Source organism: Pongo abelii, chromosome 1 (genome assembly GCF_028885655.2).
Source record: "Pongo abelii isolate AG06213 chromosome 1, NHGRI_mPonAbe1-v2.0_pri, whole genome shotgun sequence".
Classification (NCBI taxonomy): Eukaryota; Metazoa; Chordata; class Mammalia; order Primates; family Hominidae; genus Pongo; species Pongo abelii.
In genome coordinates, this window is record NC_071985.2 from 126,861,364 (window position 1) to 126,884,887 (window position 23,524).

General features: G+C 35.8%; 1 protein-coding gene, 1 long non-coding RNA gene and 1 pseudogene across 2 annotated transcripts; 2 read left to right on the forward strand and 1 right to left on the reverse strand.

The window, feature by feature from the left end:
• The first annotated feature begins 1,202 nt into the window (after positions 1-1,202).
• On the forward strand, positions 1,203-7,223 carry LOC129049862 (uncharacterized). Its single transcript, XR_008513242.1, has 3 exons — positions 1,203-1,328; positions 4,895-5,084; positions 7,092-7,223. It is a non-coding gene; the product is annotated as an uncharacterized LOC129049862 (long non-coding RNA).
• Positions 7,224-11,990: 4,767 nt separating this feature from the next.
• On the reverse strand, positions 11,991-13,990 carry LOC100443795 (matrin-3-like). The gene is given in 2 exon segments (XM_054549002.2): positions 11,991-13,277; positions 13,279-13,990. Coding segments are annotated over 2 exon segments (1,827 nt in total). The 5' UTR covers positions 13,819-13,990.
• Positions 13,991-14,060: 70 nt separating this feature from the next.
• LOC100444169 (matrin-3-like) lies at positions 14,061-15,502 on the forward strand (annotated as a pseudogene).
• Positions 15,503-23,524: the final 8,022 nt, after the last annotated feature.

A 23,524-nucleotide genomic window follows, 5' to 3' on the forward strand; every position in this document is an offset into this window, starting at 1 on the left:
GAGTCTCTGGTGAGCAGAAACAGAAAAAAATGCAGAGAAAATCTCCAGGATTTTGAATAAAATCTGTGCCATGTTTAGCAGATGATACTATTCTCCTTCTGAGAAACAGACTCTGACTTGCTACTGGGTCTTGGTAGAGAATGAAAGCCCAACCATGGAACCTTAGATGATCAACATACCTTAGCTTTGTGTCATTTCTCACATTAGGCATGATCAGGGATTCATTTCAGAGAAAGTAAAGTACAGAAATAAACTTATACTCATGTAATGCATTTGTTTTACCACACATTTCATCACCTGAAGAAGCTGGCCTAATTGAAAGATACACTGGCATACTGAAGACTCATTTTGACACCAGTTGAGAGAGAGATGCCTAAAAGGATAAAATGTACTTCAGGATACAATATGTTTTAAATCAAAATTCTTTATATAGTATGCTTTTCCACACAGCCAGAATCTTTGAGTCTGAAAAAAATAAATGTGGAAATGGGAGTGGCTCTATGATAGGAATCATAATATGCCTAAAAACCTACCCAATTGCAGAATAATTGTTTCCTACATGGTATGTTTGAGCTCAGTTTCTTTGGAGACATTGATTCTAAAAGTGATATGAATCTAGAAAGAAAACTCAATTAATGGTTTCACTAAATTGAAAGAGGAGACTACCTCCTGGACTTTTAGGACTACCTATGCCATTAAACTAATGGAAAAAAAGGAGGATTAATCTACTGGATGGAGTGATTCACCTTAACTTTTAAGTGAAAAAGTATTGCTTCTACATAATGAAGTCAAAGTAGACTATATGTACATCCCAGCAGATTCTCTGGGGCACTTTCCAAGTATATCCATGCCCAATTGTAAACATTGATAGAAAATCTCAGAAATCAGAAAAAAATAAAAAAAATAAAAAAATAAAAAAAAAAACATACTGAGGGTTTCAGACTTTCTGAGAATGAAGATATGAAGATTTAGGTCAATACAGAAAAGAATCTTGACCAAAGGAGGTGAACTCAAGGGCAGGGAAATACTGAAATGGTAGTTTGAATGAAGCTGTAGATATCAACTAAGGCCTTGAGAACAATTACAGAAATCAAGACTGGTAACTTTGGATGTTTTCTATGTTTCTCATTATGTATATGTATTTATTTGTATATATTAATCATTATTTTCTTTATTCTTTACATTTTCATTTTTTAGACTGCAGCAGAGTGTCTGCATTAGAAACCTCCACATGAAGGGCTTTTCTCAACAACATATGGCAAATTCTAGAGGAATGATTTTCAGGAAATTTCAGCAGTGCATCTCCACAGTGACTGCTCTGTCATTCAGTAAGCAATAGTCTTGCCATCTCCAAGATATATCTTCAGTCTTATATCTTTGAACTGCAGGCAAAGGCTCTCCTATACCTCAATCCTATGGGAAATTACTATGATGTCTGTTACTTCAATAATTTTTGGAGATATGCTTACTTCTTACTAACCAACTTATTATAATTTCGACTCCTGTTGTGGTTAACACTTTTTTTCTTACAGTAAACTGCTCAAATACTGCATGGTTACTATCTCTGGATTGGTCATATATTTATACATATAATAAATTACATTGATTCTTTAATATTAAACTGATCTTAATATCTGGTGTTAACCTCACTTGGTTATAATGCATTTTGCATTTCTTTATTATGGTATTCAATTTTCTAAATTTATGTTACATATTTTCGCATCTATATATATTTTGGATATCGGTTGGGGTTTTTAACCAATCAATGTTAGTTAACACACGTGTTATGTCTACCAAATTGGCTTACAAATAAAAGAGCACTCATAAATTAAGTAAAAAACTCCAAGCATTTTTCATGTTCACATGACTTAAGTAAACCTTTAGTAAGCAACCTGGCTTTAAAATTATTGATAAAATAAAAATGAAATACCCTCAGAATTGTCAGCATACATTTTTGTCTGGGTTTTCTATTTGTCTTTGCTAGATATTTTGAGATATCAGGGTTTGTCACAGAAAGTTATGGAATCATAAATCTAGCCACAACAAAACAATTTTTTGTGTGAATTTTTTGATAAGTAAGACTGATTTAATATTGTTGGTATAATGAAAACAGCTGAATATTCTGGTGAAAGAATTTCATTGGTGAAAATGTCCAGGTAGTAAACCTTAATTTTCACAGAATATAAACTGGATAACAAGAAAGCACGTAAATATTCTAGATAAACTCTTAAAATATGAATGTATAAGTGCTGTAGGTGAAGTTTTTGTGTAAATTAAAATATTCTTATTAAATGGTTAGGTCATTTCTAATTCAGAAAAGGTTAGAAACATGTTCTAAAAAATGTGGAATTCTTCTCATTCATAAAATGCTAATACCTGATAGGCAGCTTAGGATTTCTTGCTTTCTTGGTTTTCACTAAAACTTACTTCCTTGGTTTTCACTAAAATTTAAGGTTACCAAGGATAAGAATTATAGTTAATATATAATTATATATATAAAATATACCTAAAGATGTGTTATTAGTGGGACAAAGAATAATGTTATCTAATTCAGAAGTTATATTAAAGTTAATTTAAATTATAGACTTTAAAAGGTTATTTATGAAACAGTAGTAAGGAACTGGTAAGGGAGAGAGATGTGAAGAAAGTAATGTATATGAAAATGCATTTTTGGTGAGAAAATTTATAAAAAAAGATAATTTTGTATGATAAAAGAAGTTGTATGGTTAATTTTTTGACCTAGGATAAAATGACTAGTTATTTAAAGAAGAAGGAAAAAATCTGGGACTGAACGGAGAGCCCACACATGTTGTGGATAGTCTGTGTAAGTCATATGTAGTTTTTCCTGTTTCTCTGTGTACCTATCTTTATGCACATATGGAGAAAATAGAAAGTTGAAAAAGTTTAGATAACAAAATATTGTTTAAAATCTGATAGACAATTGGAGAAATTTGTTTAATTAAACTTTTCATAGTTAAAGCTCTTAGTCTTGATTAAGTTAAAGTAAGAAATATTGTAAGGAAATGTACTGGCAGTTTAGCAATTATTCTTTAATATAACTAAGCATGAAGCCAGATTTAGTGTGGAGCCAAATCTCACATACATGCTTGCATTACTACATATTATGTTTGCTGTTTTTCATGGATATTTCTAGCCCTGGAGTAATTACTGGTCATGTGCCTAAAGTGAATTTCTTGATTGCATAGGATGTGTGGTAATATTGGTGGACTTAAGGACACTGAATTGTGTATCAGGAATAAAATATTAATCATGTGACTTTTAGGCTCTAAGAAACACTTCAGCCTCCAAGGTAGGCTGAGTTGGAAACATTTAGGGTTAGTTTCCTGTTTATTTGTTTTTGCTTCTGATTTTCATTTGGTTGCTGTTTTTTCTTCTTTGGGTTTATGGCTTGTGTGTGCATAAATATAAAACTATTGATGATTTTTATTTTCTAGTGGAATAATTTTATTTGGTTCTCTGAATAGTTATTTTGTTTCCTGTGGATTTCTAGCAAGTCATCATTTGCTTTATTTATTTATTCATTTATTTTTTGACACAATCTCACTGTGTCACCAAGGCTGGAATACAATAGCCTGATCTTGGGTGACTGCAACCTCTGTCTCCTGGGTTGAAGTGATTCGCCTGCCAGAGCTTCCTGAGTAGCTGGGGTTACAGGTGCCTGCCACAACATCCAGCTAATTTTTGTATTTTTAGTACAGATGGGTTTTCACCATGTTGGCCAGGCTGGTCTCAAACTCCTGACCTCAGGTGATCTACCTGCCTCAGCCTACCAAAGTACTGGGATTACAGGCATGAGCCGCCAAGCCCAGCCCATTTATTCTATTCATCTAAAATTCCTAGGCTACGTTTGTTGGGCCTGCAGGAATTGATGGAGCACACCAGCCATTTGGAATTTGGCTGGTTTTGTTTGCTTCTGATTATCTAGAGAGCTATGAGAGCTTTAAGCTTACTGGCCAGCAACAACAATAGCAACAACTACAAATACATAAAAGACTTTTAAAATAAGTTCTGAACAGAAATAGTACATTATTTATTATTTGAAAAAGTAGATGAGAACAAAAATGTTTAAATGATGTTTATTTCCTAGGCAATTCAATTCAATTAATAGCTTGAGTAAATTTCAGATATTTTCCTGTAGATAATGAAGAAAATCTGTGATATGGGTGCAAAGTTTTATTGTTCAGGAGACTGGCCTTGTCATTTAAAAAATTATATTGATGGAGTTTCTCTCAAACTTATTTAGTTGTGTTGACCATTATTAAAATTAAGTAACATTCACTTGAATTAAGTAGTAATAAAAATGTGAGACTTTCCAATGAATTTTGATCCCAATCATTTTATTACTTATGAGCCTTCATGTGTGTACTCAAAAACAAAAAATGTGCAAGTATTGCACTGGTTTGAAGATTTTAGTGGTAAAAGTTAGCAAATCCATTGTCAGTACTGTATCTATAAACCAATCTTGGAAATATGCAATAATGCTCTTTTTAAATAGCTGAAAAGAAATTACTTTGTTTTTTTTCTTACTTTTTTATTGTTTTGTTATATAGTATTTAAGTGAAAGGAGATAATTTATTCTTATTTCACTGATCAGGTTTTAATGATGGAGAGAAAAGTGAGTTGTCTTACTTTGATATGCTTGGCATGGGATCTATGACATTTTTTATGCTTTTGGTCACAGTTCTGTTACTAGAATGCTAGTAATTAGATGTATGCAGTGAATAACCTAACTACTTTTATACAGTAGTTTGAAGTTCTGCAGGTGCGAACTCCTAAACACCAAATAGCAGTGTTTTGATTTGTAACATGTCAGAGGAAATGATAGGACTTTCAGTAGTTAAAATATCTTATTAACTAATTTTGTGCTGTTAAGTTACAGAGCTTTGACTTCTGGATCTGAAAAAGTCACTGATTCCTGCTAAATTTTGAGCATTGACATCAGTTGAAGCATCATCATTGGATCTGAGAGAAAGAAACAATCAAAATGAACTGCTTTTGTGAGACACAGGGCCATAAATTAAAACTATTCAATTCCTCTAGGACCAGGGACTGTTGGCAAAGAGGTGGGTGAGTGATATTTTAAGGGTTGATTTTGAGAGTTAAGATTAGTTCAGAGTTTTTCCATAAATTAAACATTAAAATAAAAAACACACTGATGCAAGGCCAACCTCTGGGTGCAGATGTTGGGATAACGAGGCTTTCTTGGAGCATTAATCCACTTTTTAATAAAAAATTGGAAAAGTTTCTAAAAATTTATGGAAATCTTACTTTGTGGTCAAACCGATTAAAATTAGATTTGTTTATAAGGTTATATTGAAATTGCTTTAATACTAGCAATATATCATACAAAGGTAAGCTTTAGTTTTCTCTTTTTAACAAAGTATAATATTAACAGATAAAATTATGTGTTTACCTTTGAGTAAACTGCAGGGAGAAAATGGAGGGGGAAGAGAGATTTAGTTGGCCTCAAGCTGCTTAAGTATTAGGTCATATGGTTTGTGAAACTGTGTTTGCTCTCTATTAAGGAGTAAACATTTTTGTTTTATCATTTTGGCTAATGAATGACTATTTTATAATGACTTGTGATCCTACTTTGTGTCATCAAATATCTTAAAACTTGACACTTTCCAACAGCAAAATTTTAAAGCCTAATTTCAGTCTTTTTGTCCTTTAAATAACTTTTTTGGATATTAGTTTCTCTGAAGCCAGAGAGAGACATATTAGTCTTATTAGACTTATTTGTTATGTTAGTATTGGGCAGGATGCATTGTCAAACCTGAGGTGGTGCTTAGCTTCCTTATAGATGTGTTGTTAATATGTGTTCCAGGATTGTATGAGATTACTAAAATTTTGATATGTTTTGATATTTATGTTGTCAGTAATAATTACGATTATATTAAATTGTTGTATGCAGCATAAAAAACACATTTTCTTATCAACTGTGTCTTTAACTATGGCTGTCCTAAGACTTTTGTCATCCACAATTGATGATTTGCTTTGATCTTTCTCAAAAAAAGTGACTTATAATCAGCTACAGTCCAAGGCCTGCTTCCTTGGAAGAGTTCATGAAAATTATTCTTGAATGCAGGTTTCTGATAACTTTGGAGACTTTTCCATTGGATTAGAGAGAAAACTTTCAGGTCACTAATCGAAAGGCTGATGTATTTGTGAAGATTGCTAACCCAATATGAAGCAGAACAAGAGTTGATTGCATGGGCTAAGCTAATGGAGGACAGAAATAATTTTTTATGGCTTTTTTTATTTGAAACATTGCTGATTCTTTTTGTTTTGTTTTTCAAAATCTGGAGAATCTTTTTCGTTTAGGCTATTTATAGCCTTGGAACATACTTTAAGTGTATTGTGTATAGTTTCGTAAACATAATTTGAGTCATGTTTCTCTTTCTTTGCCTAATTTCTCCAGAATTTATAAACTATTTGTGAAACTTCTTAATTCATGGTATTGTGTTTGTTTGGATACAGTTAATAACCACAAGATTTCTTTTGTAATGGGACACATTTGAAGGAACTGATTATTATCTCGGGGCTCTGACCAAAATGACCTTTGAGATGTTTCAGTAAAGCCAATTAGGGAGACTCTATATGGACAATGATTCTTGTCACATATTTTGTGGGTAATCAAGCCAAGTATACGGGACAAAAGCTAATTTTTCAAGTAGATTGGTCCTTCTTTGATTTGTCTTTGGTGGAAGTGGTGGACTGAAGAGAGAAATATTGTATGTCAGAAGAAAACTCTATATTAGATTAACCTTTGATTCCTGGGTGGCTACATGGTCAACCATGGTATGCAGCTTCTGACAACACCCCTCCTCAACATGAAGTAGCCAGAAGGATTGACAACTGGATTCCTCATGATTGAAGAATTGAAAAATAGAAAGGGGGGGACTGAAACCAGCCCAAGAGTCCCATAAACAGTTGTTTTTGCATAAACATAGAAATTGATCTCTGGTGTTTCTGTAACAACTCAGAAGAGTGGAAAAAGAAAATGTGGTATATATACACCATGGAATGCTATACAGCCATAAAAAAGAATGCCTTCATATATTTTGCAGGGACATGAATGGAGCTGGAAGTCCTTATCCTCAGCAAACTAATGCAGGAACAGAAAACCAAGCACTGCATGTTCTCACTTATAAATGTGAGCTGAACGATTAAAACATATGGATACATGGTGGGGAGCAGCATACACTGGGGCCTGTTAGAGGAAGCTGGAGGAGGGAGGGAGACCATCAGGAAGAATAGCTAATGGATGCTGGGCTTAATACATAGGAAATGAGTTGATCTGTGCAGAAAACCACCATGGAACATGTTTACCTACGTAACAAACCTGCACATCCTGCACATGTACCCTGGAAGTTAAAACCAAACTTAGACAAAAAAGATAAAGGAACATTTAATATTGCTTTCAAGTTAATATATAATTTTTTTCTTTCTTTATTTTATTTTATTTTATTTTTTTTTGAGACTAAGATCTCCCTCTGTCACCCAGGCTGAAGTGCAGTGGTATGATCTCGGCTCACTGCAGCCTCCGCCTCCTGGGTTGATTCTTCTACCTCAGCCTCCCAGGTAGCTGGGATTACAGGCACCTGCCACCATGCCTGGCTAATTTTGTTGTATTTTTAGTAGAAATGTGTTTTCACCATGTTGGTCAGGTGGGTCTTGAATCCCTCAAACAATCCACCAGCCTTGGCCTCCCAAAGTGCTGGAATTACAGGCACATAATTTCTTACTATAATTATTATTATAAATTATTATTGGCTTTTAAAAATTGAAAATAAAACATCAGAAGATAAATAAGGGCCTAAAATATACAATTGTGGTATATAAGAAAAATGAAGAGTAATTAAGTAGACCTTCAATGCATATTAATCACATGCAATTTAAAGTAGTTTGTAGTTAATAATAAGCATAAAATATGTAACTGAAGAGATTAACTATTTAAATGTAATCAATAATTAACATTGTATTTATTTTATATTGCTATGCTTTTCATTATAATACAACTTTACTTAGATTATAATTGTAATGAAAGTATGCTATTACACCCAACAAATATTACTTCTCATGGCTAATAACTTATTCTATAATGGAAACATTTTTGGGTATTATTCAGATTTCCATGTCTATGCATATTTATATTGTTAAAATAAAAACTACTTCTCGGATTAATAGTTTACCTTTAGTAGTGACAGATATATTTGAGGTTGACTTTAATTTTCACTGTTGAACTCAAATTGCCTATCAGAAAATTGCTAATTTAATTCTGAATAAATAAAATATTTATTATAGTATTTTTGTGAATAATCATAAAATAAATTATTTTAGCCAAATTAAACTTAAGTCAAAATGTAAGCTTCTTCATATCAACAAATATACAGGTTCCAAAAATGGTATAGTTTGGAATATACCTCATATAGTAAAATGTTAATATTCAATTTAAGAAATATTAAATTAATTTTGTAAATAAAATTTTATTTGAACACAGTCTCACTCATATCAATTGTAGGTCTACAGCTGATTTCACACTACAACAGCAGTTATCATATTGCTTGCAAAGCTTAAAATATTTTCTGTTTGGCTCTTTACAGAAATTTTTCTTTGGTTCTGGCCTAGAGCAATGCTTGGCCAAATAATTTACTTGGCAGCTCCCAAGTTGTTAATATTGATTTCATTTTCTTTCATTTGCTCAACCAATTCTCACTGTGCCTCTAATATCTGGGTTTCATAGTTTGTAATTGGGTAGCCCAGTGTCTGGGACTTTGGATTTACTTATATCTGTGAAAATCAGCAGGGTTATGGGCCTGACTAGGTCTCATTAAAGCTGAGTAATGGTAAGTCTACTAAATAAGCAGAAACAGATAAAATCCTTGGTGTGTGATTTGTAGTTTGTCTGGGAATGCAGTTCATGAGAACTGAAGAAAATTCAATAACACAGAGGTGAAATATTTCAATAGTAATGGCAATATACATAAGAAAGGCAGATTGTTTTCTTTACCATAGTTGCCTTCTCTTATCATTAGTTTTGCAGAGAATAAAATAAAAAATGAAAACATTTTATGTGAATTTTTATTTGACCTTTCAAAAGAAGTATGAGAAAACCGTATTTATTAAAGTTACGTTGATCAGAATAAGCTAAATTTCGCTTTGATCATAAATTGCTCCCAATTCTCATCTGCTTATAAAAACTAATGTGTGTCATTTAAGTTAAATGTTCATTGTGGGTCAGCTTTTGCTCTATACCACATTGCCTTAATTCCATATCTGTAATAGGCAGAGAAGCTCATATCTAGAATATTGTTGGTGTTGAGGAAAAAGAAACACAGAAAACCAATGAGTTCTTAAAACATCAGCTCTGAAGTGGCCAAAAAGTTATCTGACCACTCCTAGGTCCAAGAGCATAGGGAAATAAAATCCTCCTGCAAGTAGAGACACTAACAAGCCCGCCATAATTTCTTTTTCAGGAACAGAAAGCAAATAATTCAATATTTTGATCAATAACTTTAAAACACTGTGTTTGGCATATAATCTTGAATTCTTAGTAGATATATGTGTGTATAGGATTCTGTAAATATGTGGGCAACAATTTGATAGCAAATCTAATTGGAGGTGGGAGAGGGACATAAGAAACAATGAATAAATCACCTAGGTCAGAATATGGTTGCTTCTGATAAAAGGTTTTTGAAAAAAGTCAGCATATAGAATAACTTGCAAATGTTATGATACACAAAAGAGAGAGGTTCAAAGAAAATTCTGGGCTCAAAAGTTAATATTTTAAATGTATTTCCTATACGGTGTATAGTTTGCAGTATGATACGCTATCACTGTCTTTCAACTCTAATGTCTCAAATTATTTGTACTTTTGACAATACTATATCAAATATTAAAAATGATCAGATTCTTTACATTTTATGGATGAACAAAAAATATGGCCTCGGTATATAATGTAAACTCCTCTTTTTTTCCAACTTTCTCCTTAGAGAAAGTAAATTTCAGCATATTGAGGGAATCACAATTGCAATTCTGAAACAGCAAGTTTTCTAAGATATTTTTGTCAGAGAGTGGGTGCCCTTGTATCTCTTAGCAGCAGGCTAAAATAAATGGCCATACAAAATATATAACCTGTCTTTCTTTTCTTGAAACGGAATCCAGGCAGATATCATTGGATCTCTTCAAAAGAAACCCAAATAGAACATTTGCTGAATGTAATCATTAGAGGGAGAGGCAAATTCTCTTGAGTTTCAAATATATATAAAAACAGATTCCATGAGTTAAACGTTAGTGAAGCTGCTAAACTCCAGGGACAATGAATATATACTACAAAGTTTCAGAGGGGAAATTTAGAGATTTTTAAAAGAAAAAAGAAGAATCATACAATCATTGAATCTATCACTAATGACACAATGTAAAAAACTGTAAAATACAATCGGTAGATACTTGAGGGGAAGAAAACAAAACTGTAATGTCGGAATCTTGCACTCATCAGAAATAACATGCGTCTGTTGAAAGGAGCAAAGAAAGACATTTCAATGGGTTTTATGGCAGGATGGGATGAGGATATCATCAAACTTTCCCTAAAAGCAATGATCAAACTAGATACATTAAATATATATATATATATATCAGCTTATAATATATGTATATACTTTATATATATGTTTTTTTATATATATAATATATATATAAATATATATATCAGAGCTCCGGTAAAGATATACAAAGACATACAACAAATTTAAAAAGGTTTATACATGAAAACTACTAAACCTTTGTCCAAAATAATGTGAGACTATGGCATTCTTATCTGAGTCTTCCTTCATTCCCTTAACTCAGCCTCAGTGACTCAGTTATTCTACCAGAGACCAGTCATAAAGAACAAAACACCCCATCACTAAAGAGAGCCCATTGTGACCCGGGATCTCCAGATTCAGAGAGGAATATATTTTGTGAGATTGACAGTAACATAAGCGAGTTTAGAGAGAGTGAATGACAAAGGCCAGCAGATCCATTAGCCAGAGCTTGTGATTATGTATGAGAAACAATGGACCAGATTTAAATTTTGACAGATTAGCCAAAAATTTAAAAGAAAGATCCAGGAAATGAATAACAGTAAGAGGTTACAATAAACACACCACACATTCCTATTTTTGGCTGGAAGGCTGTGCGTTTGTGGGAGAAACTACAGTGGGCCTCATCTATCCATACATTCCTGGCTAACTGGGAATGTGCCCAACTTCAGAAAAGATACAAGATGGCCCCCTAAAGTGAGAGTGAGATATACTTGTGAAACACCTTGAATGTATTATTTCAACACACACACACACACATGACCACCATCAAGGGTGGTAGCCTTTAGACTCAAGATGTATAAGCACAACTTTTGCCTAATGATGACATGAACATTAAGCTATATAAACACAGAAGCAATCCCTAGGGACTCAGACTTAAAAATTTAGATTTAAATTCCAAAAATTGCTTAGAAATATCTGTGAACAAATGTCATGAGATTGCTCAGATTTAATCCAGGCAAGGTGCTAAACAATAACAACAACACAAAAGAACAACAAAACAACCTTTGGAAGAAAACTTAGAATTCACTAAAAATATAGTATCTAAAATGACAATTTTTCAATGAAAAGTTAAGAGACAACAGAATATATGACACACACACCAGTAAAATGCAGCCGATAGAAAGTGTTTGATATTAAAACTAGCAGACAAAGCTTTTAAAGCAGCTATTATAAATACGTTCAAAAAATAATGAAAACTATCTTCAAAGAATTAAAAAAAAATGATCACAATGATTCAACATAGACAGAATGCCCATAAAGAAAATAAACACTAAGAGAAACAAATGGAAATTCTGGAGTTGAAAAGTAAAGAGACTAAAACAAAGATTTTCTAGAGGTTTTCAATAGAATATTTGAAATGGCAGAAGAAGGCATCCATATACTTTAAGATACAGAGATAGAACTATGAAGGACATAGAGAATATAATATATATTATCTTTTTTCAGTAAATCAATGCCTCTGTTTGGAATCCTCAGTACCAGTTTTTTATATTTCTCAGACAGGTCTGCCTTCACACATCTCTCCTGAAACTAAAGGGCTTTTTTCAAACAATGGTCAACCATTGCCATTGCATCTTCTCTTGTCTCCATCTCAATAAAAGCCTGACTTTTCATACTCATCAATATGTAATTCTTTATTTTCCCATAAGGCTCAGCAAGCTTGAGAACAGCACTATCAGAATAGGCAGAATGGGGCAAATTGCTGAGATGTATCATACATCCGAGCTCTTGCCTTTGATCAAACTTCTGATCTGGCTTTCCTTCAGGTTTCTTTATTCTTTTATACTTCTGGGCTAAATGAACTCTCACTGGCTTGCCTAATACTAACGCTGTTGTGGTTGTATAATAATCCACTGCAGCCTGAGCATCCTCTGTGGTTGCCCTTTCAATAAATGCCTCATTAATTTTATTTAGAAGCAGATGACTTGAAATGACTCCAAATGGTTCTACCAGCTGTAATAGCTGGTATCTCAAGTTTTTCCCTCGCTGAAAATCCATGATGTGAACAACTCTGCTAGTTTCCACTCTGCCATTTTTTATGTGTCTAGTTCTTTGCAGATTTCCATTTCCAGGATCCAGATTTCCTCTTGGTCCAATTGCTGGTCCTCCAAGATGAAACGAGGGAGGTGGAGATCCCAGAATTCCTGGTGCTGGGTTTGTAGAATGCTGCAACATGAATGGATCGCCCACTGTGTGTTCTGTATCATTGTCAGGATTCCATTCTGGGTAGATTTCAAGAAGAAGCTGGCATCGACGATTGTGGCTTGCTCCATTGATATGTTGACTCAACACCTCATTAGAATGAACCGGCAAATCACATATAGAGCACAGATGGGTATAACCTTTCAGTAAGAGTCCATGAAAGTCTTCAATATTGCTACTTGGAGGAGCGCCCTTCTTTTTCTCAAAGAGAGATCTCTCTTGTAAGGGGTCAGGACCATGACCACGTCCCATTCTCTCATACTCACTGTCAAATTTATGATAGTTATGCGAGGTCTCACCAAAAAAAGACTCATCCCTACACCTTTCTCCATCTCGTAATCTGTCATCTTCATAATCCATTCTGTCATAATATCCAGATTCTTGAGAATGACTTCCATGATCATAATCAAGCACCAGGTTGAGACTAGGACCACGATCATCAAAACTATCTCTTCTAAAGTGCCTTTTTTTCTTCCCAATCATCCCTAGGTACTCTGTATGGTGGTTCCCATGCAGCAGATCTGTCATCTCTACCATAACTCAAGGTAGGGCCTTCTTCAGTTCTCCTCCTTTTAAGCTGTAGAAGGATTTGGGGCAAATTCTCAGGAGTCATCTTGTCCTCTGGATAACGACTCAGTTCATCTAAGTCTCCAGCAGACAGACCAAAGCTGGCCAAAATGTTACTGGCCTGGTCTGCATCGCTACGGTGTTGAGAAGATAAAGGGCATGGACCTCTACTTCCAATGTTAAATATAGACTGTAAATTATGGGAAGAAGTACTAGCAGAAGACCGTGCACTATGAGCTCCTTGTTGATTCAATGAAGAACTCGTTCCAAGATTCATTAAACTAGCAAGGCATGCAGTACCCTGGTTCATCCTTCCAAGAGATGCTGGCATACTTAAAGACTGGGTAACAGCAGCAAGAAGGCCTATGCCTGCCGCAAACAGGTCACACCCATGACCCTGTGAGTCCCTACTGAGAGATGACTGCTGGAATGACTTGGACATTGTAGAACTAGCTCTTGTCTATTTTATAGATTAAAAAAAATGTTTTTTAAAGACGGCCAAAAAGAAAGTTCAAACTAGAAAGCTAGGTAAACTTTGCTTCAAAAAATGTTAACGCCAAGAGAAAGGATCAATAAGGACTGCAGAATCTTCTTCAAGCTGAGAACCAGCAGACAATTCTCTCTCCCAGCGAGCAGATCACGGAAGCTCCCACAATCCCCCCCAGCAACGGCGCTGGTGAGAGGTGGCAGCAGCGGCTGCAGCCCAAGAACACTCCAGACAGCAAAGAATCTCCAAGTGACAAGAAATCCAAGATGGTTCCCAGAAGCCTGAAAGTTCAACCGAAGATAAAGAACAAGAAGAGAAGTCCGGTGAAGATGGTGAGAAAGACACAAAGGATGACCAGACAGAGCAGGAACCGAATATGCTTCTTGAATCTGAAGATGAGATACTTGTAGATGAAGAAGCAGCAGCAGCAGCACTGCTAGAAAGTGGCAGTTCAGTGGGAGACGAGACTGGTCTTGCTAATTTAGGTGATGTGACTTCTGATGGAGAAAAGGAACCTTCAGATACTGTGAAAAACGATGCAAGTGCTTCAGCAGCAGCAAAGAAAAAGCTTAAAAAGCATCGTTTCCCAGGGAGTATGGAAGGTTTTGTCACTCTAGATGAGGTTGGTGATGAGAAAGATTTGGAACTTCAGGAACTTCGTAAATTGGGCACGGCATTTAAATCTGGTGACAGAAATGATGATGGTTTGGTTGAAATTAAAGTGGACAAAATCGAAGAACTTGATCAAGAAAACGAAGCAGCATTGGAAAATGGAATTAAAAATGAGGAAAACACAGAACCAGGTGCTGAATCTGAGAATGCTGATGATCCCAACAAAGATACAACTGAAAACGCAAATGGTCAAAGTGATGATAACAAGGAGGACTATACAATCCCAGATGAGTATAGAATTGGACCATATCAGCCCAATGTTCCTGTTGGTATAGACTACGTGATACCTAAAACAGGGTTTTACTGTAAGCTGTGATCACTCTTTTATACAAATGAAGAAGTTGCAAAGAATACTCCTTGTATCAGCCTTCCTCATTATCAGAAATTAAAGAAATTTCTGAATATATTGGCAGACAAACGCAGACAGAAGGAAACTTAAGATGTGCAAGAAGATTTAATGATTTCAAAGAAAATAATGTTTCTCTGTTTTTAATGTTAACCTTTCTTAAATACAATACTGATAGTTAGAAGAAAACTATTGTACTCTTTTGTTTTAGTGGAGAAATAATAGATGTCTGTTCATGTGTTAAGTGTTATAGCAAAAAGAAAATACACATATGGTTAATGAATAGTTTTTGTTTTATCAGAATGGCAACAGACATAAGTTCTTCATAGAGATTGACTTCCAAAGCTACTTAAGACAACTTGCACCATTAAGAAAAAAATGTAGAACCATTTGGAAAAATGAAATGTAGTAGTTCCAAGTTTCAAAGAAATGTCAACATTTTATTCCATTCAATAAATAACAAAACCAATAGTATTTTCATTACTTTCATCTGAAACATTCCATGTTTTAATCTAAGCCTTGCAGACTTTCATTTGGAGTTTGAACCTGTTTTGGTTGCATTTCATTTTTGAGGAACTTCATTAATGTGAGATTGGCAATTCAAATGCAGGTGCAGTTTTCTGTTAATGTTATTCTGTTGTTTAGGTAATAAGAAATATTAAGTATTTGGCTTCAGAATTTGTAATCTTTCCCCTGAGTTCCTGCTAGATTTGGTATTCTAGTAGTCAATGTATTTTCAGTGAAATGTAAAAATATTCCCATTCTCTTCGACCAGTATTAATTTTTAGATCTTATTGCTTGTTACTTGAATCCCGTAATTGTCACACATCTCTGGTATAAGCAACATTTGATTTTTGAAGTGTGTAGACCATCTCTTCATATTTTCAAGATGTAATTTTACATTTCTGTATTTTAAAAACAGTTTGGCCATAATCCTAGATGCACACTTCTAATTCATGTACCTGCACATGTGACCTTTGTGAACAGAAATTTGCATGTATAATTTGTGTTTGCTTGTAAATTTCTGGTTATATACTGCTTACATATGTGGATTCAAGTTACTGAAGTGAATACCAGTCAAAAGAAAACCTTAGGCCATCTTCATTGGTTATACATGTTTGGAATGTTAACCAAAAAAAAAGAAGAAGATAATATATATTAAGAAAAATTGACAGTATTTCAGAAACCTGTGAGACAAAGAATCCAATTTTAAAAAGGGGCAAAGGATGGCCGGGAGCGGTGGCTCACGCCTGTAATCCCAGCACTTTGGGAGGCCCAGGCGGGTGGATCATGAGGTCAGGAGATCGAGGCCATCCTGGCTAACACGGTGAAACCCGTCTCTACTAAAAATACAAAAAATTAGCTGGATGCGGTGGCGGGTGCCTGTAGTCCCAGCTACTCGGGAGGCTGAGGCAGGAGAATGGCATGAACTGGCAAGGTGGAGCTTGCAGTGAGCCGAGATCACGCCACAGCACTCCAGCCTGGGCAAAAGAGCAAGACTCTGTCTCAAAAAAAATGAATGAATGAATGAAGAAATAAATAAATAAAAAGGCAAAGGATATGAACGGTTCACTAGAGAAGACATCTACGTTTTAATAAGTACATGAGAAGATGCTCAAAATAATTAATCATTAAGAAAATGCAAATTCCAACTATAATGAGCTCGCATTATATACCCATGAGAATGAGACACAAGATATCTGTTCTCGTATGTTTAATACAAAAGACAAATATAATAAGTGTGAATAATGTGGAGAAACTACAACCTTCACTCTGCTTTTGGGAATGTTCAGTGATTCAATCATCTAAAAAAGAGTTTCACATTGGTCCAAAAAAATTGAACATAAATTTACCATATAACCCTTAGTAAGTGCCCCTTTATTCTATTTTTGACATTTCCACAAGAGAAATAAAAATATATGTCTATAGAACATTCTTGCATGTCAGTGTTTGTATTAGTTAGGGTTCTCTAGAGGGACAGAACTAATAAGATGTATATGTATATGAAAGGGAGTTTATTAAGGAGGATTGACTCACACGACCACAAGGTAAAGTCCCATGATAGGCTGCTTCTAAGTTGAGGAGCAAGGAAGGCTGTGGTGGCTCAGACTGAATCCCAAAACCTCATAAGTACTGAAGCCAACAGTGCAGCCTTCAGTCTGTGGCCAAAGGACCGAGAGCCCCTGTTGGTGTAAGTACAAGAGCCCAAAAGCTGGAGAACTTGGGGTCTGATGTTCGAGGGCAGGAGGCATTTGATGGTAGAAATATGAAAGCCAGAAGACTCAGCAAGTCTGCTATTCCATCTTCTCCTGCTTGCTTTATTCTAGCCATGCTGACAGCTGATTAGATGGTGCCCATCCAAATTCAGGGTGAGTCTGCCTCTCTCAGTCCACTGACTCAAATGTTAATCTCTTTGGAAATATCTCACAGACACACCTAGGAACAGTACTTTGCATCTTTCGATCCAATCAACTTGACACTCAGTATTAATCATCACAGTAACCAAAATAGTACTGTTTCTTACAGTTCCAAACAGGACATTATCCAAATTTTCATTAACTGGTAAGTGGATGAACAAAACATGGCGTAACTTAATGATGGTGTACTATTAGGCAATAAAAAGAATAAATTATGCATACATTGTGTTCTATGAATGAATCTCAGAAACATTAAGTGGAAGAGGCCAGCTGCAAAGGACTCTCATATGATACATTTCTATAAAATGTCCAGAAAGGCAGATTTATATAAACAAAAAGCAGATTAGGGGTTGCATCTGGTTGAGGATAGAAACAGGAGCTGACTACAAAGGCACAGAAATGAACTTTTTTGTGTGATGGAAATCTTCTAAAACTGGATTATGGAGATTATTTTGTAAATCTATAAATTTGCTAAAAGTCATTGATTTTCAATGATTGAATTTTATGGTATGTAAATTATACCTCAATCAAGATATATAAAAATGAAAACATCCAAATAAAAGGAAAACAATTTGAACATACCAGGACCCAGAATATAACTATTTACATACTTTCTCTAAGAAAAATCATTAAAGATGTACATGCATGAAATGAAAATTCAGTCAGAAGAGAAATCCTGTGGGAAGGAAGAATAAATGATACATGAGATTATGTAAAATACGCCCCTCTGTTTTTTATATCTTTTCATTTATCTGTCTCTAGCCATCTGTCCACTCATCCATCCACCTTTCCATCTATATCACCATATTGAACCCAATAGAGTACTTTCAATAATGCTGTATTTTTCTCCTATGACTACCTTCAAAAATACAGTTTCGTATCTTTCCTTACTCATTGGCGAAATCTTCAGCAGATCCTCCAGCTGCTGAATTACTTTCAACTACATAAATAGTCTAATAGGTATTAAAAAGTACACAAAAATCTCAATAAAAATGTAAGTCTCAAATCCACTTATATCTTCTTTATTTTATTTACTTCTTTTAAGTCGGGTTCTTGCTCTGTAACTCAGGCTGGAGTGGGGTAGCAAGATCAGGGCTCACTGCAGCCTCCAACTCCCAAGCACATGATAACATGCCCACCTAAATTTGTGGATTTTTGGTGGAGATGTGGTTTGGCCATATAGCTCAGACTGATCTCAGACTGAGATTGAGCTAGATCTGATCTCAGCCAGATTGAGACTCCTGGGCTCAAGCAATCCACTGGCCTTGGCCTCCCAAAGTGCTGGGATTAAGGTGTAAGTCACCACTCCCACTTTACTTAAAAGTTCTTAACAATTTAAGGATTATGGTTAGTATAAGATATACAAGTACTTAATTTAAAAATATTTTACTTTACGGAAGTTGTTTGGACTATTTTTGCATGTCAAATGCTTTTCATCATAGTGAGAACAGATCTCCTTATAAACAATTGTATATTTTTGAGTTTAATTGAGTTAAGTAGATGAGTATTTCATGGGCAAACTGAGATTTTCTAGAAGGGATAGCCTCTCAATATTAGAAATTCAAACACATGATTTATTCCATCAAATTATTATTTTAAAAATAGAAACAATTAGAGCTGTCTGTATTCCATATATAGTAAAGAGTTAATGGTTCTTTAGAAATAACCTGTTTGTTTTAACCAGAGAGCAAATGAATCATCATGGTATGACAAAAGCTAATAGCCTCTTTAGAATTTAGAGAAAGCATGTACTGAATGAGTCTCTTTGACATTCACTAGTTCTGTATCTAAGACCACCAGACACTGGTAAATAACATAACTTAATTTTGTACAAAGCTTCAGGCTAAGAAAAAATATATACTGAATTATAGCAAAAGAAAAGAATGGGATCTACTGAAATATGTTCCTCCAGATTTTAAACTCAGTCTCAACTTCAGATCTATGCTTTTGTTATAGATTTTACTGGGTTTAATGGAGAAACCAAAGTTAAAGGAGCATTGTTTTTGTTATCTACTTTGGCATAACAAATGTACCCAAAACATAGAGGCTTAAAAATTCCATTTATTATCTCCCAATTTCAATGGTTGGGAATCCAGACATGATTTAGCTGGGTACTCTGTTTTAAGGTTTCTGACAAGGATACAAATATAACGTTGGCTGGGCTATGATCTCATTAAAAGGCACAGTAAGCTTGCTCATATGGTTGTTATTCCTCAAGGGTTATTGTAATTAAGGACACAATTCCTCACTGGCTGTTGGCCAGAGGCCACCCTAAGTTCCTTGTGATGTGGATCTCACCATACAAACAGTGTGATATAGAAAGTGTGAGCAAACAGAGGTACAGATTTTTATAGACATGTTTCAGAAGTGAAGTGACACTTTTGTCATATTTTATTTTTAAAAGCAAGTCACTAGGTCTGGCCCACACATGAGCAGAGTGGAATGTGTGAATATATTGGATACCAAAAAGCAAGCAAGTATTACTGGGAGTCGTTTTGAAGCTGATTAGCATAAACCCCTGTGATAATAAAATTTCGTACCTATTTCCTAGGCATTCTTGGTACCCTGTATCTGGGTAGAGTGTCTTTGTCCATGTGGACTGCTGTAGCAAAAATACCATAGACTGGGTGGCTCATAAACAGAAACTTATATCTCATAGTTCTTGAGGCTAGGGAGTCCAAGAACAAGGTTTCAGCAGGTTTGGTGTTTGGTGAGGGTGTGCTTCCTGGTTCCCACATGAGTATCTTCTCACTAGGTCCTCACTTTGAAGAAGGGGCAAGCCAGCTTTTAACTCAACTTATAGAAGTTAATCTTCATACTTATTAAAATATTAATTTAATTATATGTATTTATATTCATATCCAATTAATAGTTTAAAATTTTTATCATGAATTGATTTTTTGAAATTATTTCAATTACTATACTTCTATCATGATTTTTCCCAAATTGTTTTCCTCTCTTTGATTTGATCTATCTAAAAGACTCATTATTATTTTTTGAAATCCATAATTTTTAAATCTCCTATTTATTCAGTTTTATGATATAGGACTTGTATTTACAAATGATTGTGTTTGATCAGAAAAGTTATACTTCAACAATGTACCCAATGGGCTGGCCTAATAGGAATAGCTCAGGTCTGCAGCTCCCAGCGAGATTGATGCAGAAAGCAGGTGATTTCTGCATTTACAGCTGAGGTACCCAAATCATCTCATTGGGACTGGCTGGATAACGGATGCAGCCTATGGAGGGGGAGTCAAAGCAGGGTGGGGTGTTGCCTCACCCAGGAATCACAAGGGGTCAGGAGATTTCCCTCCCCCAGACAAGGGAAGCCGTGAGAGACTGTATTGGGAGGAACGGTGCACTCCGACACAGATACTGCACTTTTCCCATGGTCTTCACAACCAGCAGTCCAGGAGATTCCCTCCAGTGCCTACACTACCAGGGCCCTGGGTTTCAAGCACAAAACTGAGCAGACGTTTGGTCAGACACTGAGCTAGCTGCAGGAGTTTGTTTGTTTGTTTGTTTTCATACCCCAGTGGCACCTGGAATGCCAGCAAGACAGAACCATTCACTCCCTGGAAAGGGGACTGAAGCCAGGGAGCCAAGTGGTCTGACTCAGCAGGTCCCACCCCTATGGAGCCCAGCAAGCTAAGATCCAATGGTTTGAAATTCTCGCTGCCAGCACATCAGTCTGAGGTCAACCTGGGACGCTAAAGCTTGGTAGGGAGACGGGGGATTCCCCATTGTTGAGGCTTGAGTAGGTGATTTTACCTTCACAGTACAAATAAAGCTGTCAGGAAGTTCGAACTGGCTGGAGCCCACTGCAGCTCAGCAAGGACGCTGTGGCCAGACAGCCTCTCTAGATTCCTCCTCTCCGGACAGTGCATCTCTGAAAAAAAAAGGAAGCAGCCTCAGTCACGTTAAGTATAGATCAAACCCCATCTCCCTGGGACAGAGCACTTGGGGGAAGGGGTGGCTGCAGCCCAGCTTCAGCAGACTTAAACGTCCCTGCCTGACAGCTCTGAAGAGAGCAGCAGATCTCTTAGCACAGCTCTGATAAGGGACAGACTGCCTCCTCAAATGGGTCAATGCCCCCCTTGTATTCCGATTAAGAGACATCTCCCAGTAAGGGCCGACAGACATCTCATACAGGAGAGCTCTGATTGGCATCTGGCGGGTGGCCCTCTGGAACGAAGCTTCCATTGGAAGAAACAGGCAACATTCTTTGCTGTTCTGCAGCTTCTGCTGGTGATACCCAGGCAAACAGGGTCTGGAGTGGACCTCCAGCAAAATCCAGCAGACCTGCAGCAGAGGGCCCTGACTATTAGAAGGAAAACTAACAAACAGAAAGGAATATCAACATAAACAAAAAGGATGTCCACTCAGAGACCCCATCCAAAGGCCACCAACATCGAAGACAAAGGTAGATAAATCCACAAAGATGGGGTGAAACCAGTGCAAAAAGGCTGAAAATTCTAAAAGCCAGAATGCCTTTTCTCCTCCAAAGGATCACAACTCCTCACCAGCAAGGGGACAAAACTGAACGGAGAATGAGTTTGACGAATTGACAGAAGTAGGCTTCAGAAAGTGGGTAATAACAAACTTCTCTGAGCTAAAGGAGCATGTTCTAACCCAATGCAAAGAAGCTAAAAGCCTTGAGAATAGGTTAGCTGAATTGCTAACTAGAATAACCAATTTAGAGAAGAACATAAATGACCTGACTGAGCTGAAAAACACAGCATGAGAACTTCGTGAAGCATACACAAGTATCAATAGCCAAATTGATCAAGCAGAAGAAAGGATATCAGAGATTGAAGATCACTCAATGAAATAAAGTGAGAAAACAAGATTAGAGAAAAGAGTGAAAAGAAATGAACAAAGCCTCCCAAGAAATATGGGACTATGTGAAAAGACCAAATATATGTTTGATTGGTGTACCTGAGAGTGATGCAGAGAATGGAACCAAGTTGGAAAACACTCTTCACAATATTATCCAGGAGAACTTCCCAAACCTAGCAAGGCAGGCCAACAGCCAAATTCAGGAAATACAGAGAACACCACAAAGATACTCCTTGAGAAGAGCAACCACAAGACAGATAATCATCAGATTCACCAAGGTTGAAATGAAGGAAAAAATCTTAAGGGCAGCCAGAGAGAAAGGTCGGGTTACCCACAAAGGGAAGCCCATCAGACTAACAGTGGATCTCTCGGCAGAAACTCTAAAAGCCAGAAGAGAGTGGGGGCCAATATTTAACATTCATAAAGAAAAGAATTTTGAAACCAGAATTTCATATCTAACCAAACTAAGCTTCATAAGCGAAGGAGAAATAAAATCCTTTATAGAAAAGCAAATGCTGAGAGACTTGTCTCCACCAAGCCTGCCTTATAAGAGCTCCTGAAGGGAGCACTAAACATGGAAAGGAACAACTGGTACCAGCCACTGCAAAAACATACCAAATTGTAAAGACCATCGACACTATGAAAAAACTGCATCAACTAATGGGCAAAATAACCAGCTAGCATCATAATGATAGGATCAAATTCACACATAACAATATTAACCTTAAATGTAAACTGGCTAAATGCCCCAGTTGAAAGACACAGACTGGCAAATTTGATAAAGAGTCAAGACCCATGGGTGTGCTGTAGTCACAAAACCCATCTCAAATGCAAAGACACACATAGCCTCAAAATAAAGGGATGGAGAAATATTTACCAATAAAGGGATAGAGAAATACTTATGAATCCCAGATTCATAAAGCAAGTTCTATTAGACAGATCAATGAGACAGAAAATTAACAAGGATATCCAGGACTTGAACTTAGCTCTTGACCAAGTGGACCTAATAGACATCTACAGAACTCTACACCCCAAATTGAGAGAATATACATTCTTCTCAGCACCACATCACACTTACTCTAAAATTGACCACATAATTGGAAGTAAAACACTCCTCAGCAAATGTAAAATAATGGAAATCATGACAAACCATCTCTCAGCCCACAGCACAATCAAATTAGAACTCAGGATTAAGAAACTCACCCAAAACCACACAACTATATGGAAACTGAGCAACCTGATCCTGCATGACTACTGGGTAGATAACAAAATTAAGATAGAAATAAAGATGTTCTTTGAAACCAATGAGAACAAAGACACAACAAAGCAGAATCTCTGGAACACGTTTAAAGCAGTGTGTAGATGGAAATGTATAGCACTAAATGCC